Source organism: Montipora capricornis, chromosome 2 (genome assembly GCF_036669925.1).
Source record: "Montipora capricornis isolate CH-2021 chromosome 2, ASM3666992v2, whole genome shotgun sequence".
Classification (NCBI taxonomy): Eukaryota; Metazoa; Cnidaria; class Anthozoa; order Scleractinia; family Acroporidae; genus Montipora; species Montipora capricornis.
In genome coordinates, this window is record NC_090884.1 from 53,492,275 (window position 1) to 53,494,774 (window position 2,500).

General features: G+C 37.0%; 1 protein-coding gene across 2 annotated transcripts in view; it reads right to left on the minus strand.

The window, feature by feature from the left end:
- The window catches only part of LOC138038111 (uncharacterized), a 5,756-nt gene that overhangs the window by 1,069 nt on the left and 2,187 nt on the right, over positions 1-2,500 (minus strand). Inside the window, exon 3 of one of the 2 annotated variants that reach the window (XM_068883934.1) lies at positions 2,131-2,420. In XM_068883934.1, the coding sequence (XP_068740035.1) occupies positions 2,178-2,420 (243 nt within the window). In that variant the 3' untranslated portion in view covers positions 2,131-2,177. Of the gene's footprint in view, positions 1-302; positions 2,421-2,500 lie in introns of those variants that run through there. The other variant, XM_068883933.1, reaches the window with a different exon arrangement.

Below are 2,500 nucleotides of genomic sequence, written 5' to 3' on the forward strand. Positions count from 1 at the left end.
TGTTGGGCCTGCAGACCATTCTGAGACAAAATCCAGAGGTGTGCTCAAGCTTGTTGTGCCACAGTGACTCTTCCTTTGGCCCCGAACAGTTTGAGGAGTGCCTTAATCGAGCTACAGATCCAGACGATTTTGTTCAATCTCAGGCTTATGGATGGTTTAACACCTACATAGGTGAGAATCCTAAATCTGAGTTCTACCAGGGAGGATGCAGGCTGAAGGCCCTACTTCACTTTTCCACCGGGTTCCAAGTTCCCCTCCACCCCCGGGTCAAAGTCTTCCAAAGATCACAATTTATTTTTTACCTGATGATGATGATCATCAGTTTCCCACAGCCCAAGCTTGTTTTGGTTATCTAAGGCTGCCAACTGTTCACTCTTCAAAGAGTGCATTTAATGAGGCCATGGACAAGGCTTTGAAGTTTGAAGGCACAGGTTTTAGCATGTTTTAAAATACTTTCTAGACCAGATCGTGTAAACAGTACACTATAATTAAAGGTCAATAAGTTTAATGTTGGGTAAGTAATGGAAACAAAGCTAGTGCTAAATCTACGATGTACTTTATTTTGAAGAAGTACATGCTCCTACTAGTTGGGGTGTTAAGCTGATAACCAAGTGAATGAGTATTTTAAGTACCGACAAACAACCAGCTGGTGTTCATGTTTTATAGGACTGCTGTTGTGTTATCCTGCCTAATCCGCTACTTTGAAAAGTAGTAGACGGCTGTTTAGTTATTTTTTTACTTAAACCAAGCCCAACGGTTTACCTAGTAAAAGCATTCTCAGTTGCAGCTTGGAATCTGCTTAGTAGTGTTCCTGCTTATTTCAAAAGACTGGTTTAATTGAAAACTAATTACAGATTTTTAACGTTAATTATTTTTCAAGTCCTTTATCACTAAGTAACAAACCAGTCAATGTGCAGTATAACAGTGTTTTAAGTGATATGGATAAAATTTACACACATCAACTAAATGGTTTTGTTTTTCAAAATATTGAGCAAGCTACTTTGACAGCCTCTTACGGGAACCTGGTTAAGACGTTGCACACCATCCAATGATAACTTCTATTGTGAACAGTTTAAATTACTATTACTAAAATGACAGATGTAATTTTGGTTTTTGGAGTATATGGTATTGATTGAATGTGTTACTGTTTGCAAATGTTGAGTTTTAGTACAATGTTTTTATGTACATTTACCAACATGTACTTTTATAAACTGTCAAGCATCCTCTGACATTCAGGGAAACTATATAGATTAAGAATAATAAGAAAGGATGTGTAAAAATTTGGAGGATACTCTCATTCTACTATTATTTTACCTGGAAATTATATTTTAAGAAAATTTCGTCTGCAGGCTGAAGTCCCCTTAGTATGTTACACTTGATCAGTATTTTAAAAACATACAGAAAACAAGTAACTAATATGTCAGTTTGAACAAGGAAGCACTATAAGTGTAACATGTATAGTTGACATACAGCCAAAGGTAAACTTCCCACAGACTAAAGGCAACATACAGGCTTGATTTCCAAGGTTTGTTTCAAATGTAAGAAATACTGGTCAGACCTGACATATATTAAGTTATGCACATTGTGCAACCAAGCTAAGTCGTGCAGTGAACATGTTTAGAATCGTATCGTTGGAGGCTGTACTGTACTTTGCATTACTGTCCTATGTGATTCAACATCACAGCATACACTGAGATTTCAAGTTAGTTTTAGCATGTTTGGTTTGGTCAAGTATTTTTTAATTGTAATGTGTACAGCAATAATCAGTAAACTGTTCTTTCTGCTGTAATAAAGAGTTAGATTTCCTAAAAGCATAGACGTCATTCCTTTTGTTAGCTATACCGATTAAATTCAACAATGTGAAGCTACCAGGACATGTCACAAAGGAGAAACCTTGTCTGTTTTCACTCACTGGCATTAACTCATTGTTAAAAATACATTTTATGGCGTGCAGTGCAGATACATGTTTGGACTGCAGCTCGAGAAAACAAAGAAACTAGCACAATTTGTTTTGTCGCCTTGTGGGTCAAATATCAAGGTGTCCTAACTGTTTATTCTTGGTAAAATAATCATTTACACACTTTCAGGTTCAAAGGGAACATCATTGCAGTAAGCCTGGTAGTTTTATACCTTTGTGGAGGTATATTGCTTTAGTCGCAAAATGTAACCATCAAGTATTACATGAATCCTGTGCTACAGCCCAACTTTTCAGAAATGTACTCAACAACTCTTATGTAAATATCAATGCCAAATGCATCACTCTGGCCAAGAGAACTGTGCTCTGCTTTAAGTTCAAGAAGATCATCATCACTTAGAGGGCATGATATTCGTGGCACAACTACAGCATTAGTAGAATCAGCTTCATCCACTTCTGGCAAAGGACCACTCCAGTCAATACCATAATTAGTGAAGTCGCCCTCCTGGTTTACAAAATGAAAAAAGAGCTAAATGTCAACTGTGTCCACAATAACCTCTGACATTGTCATTAGTTCCAGTGGCT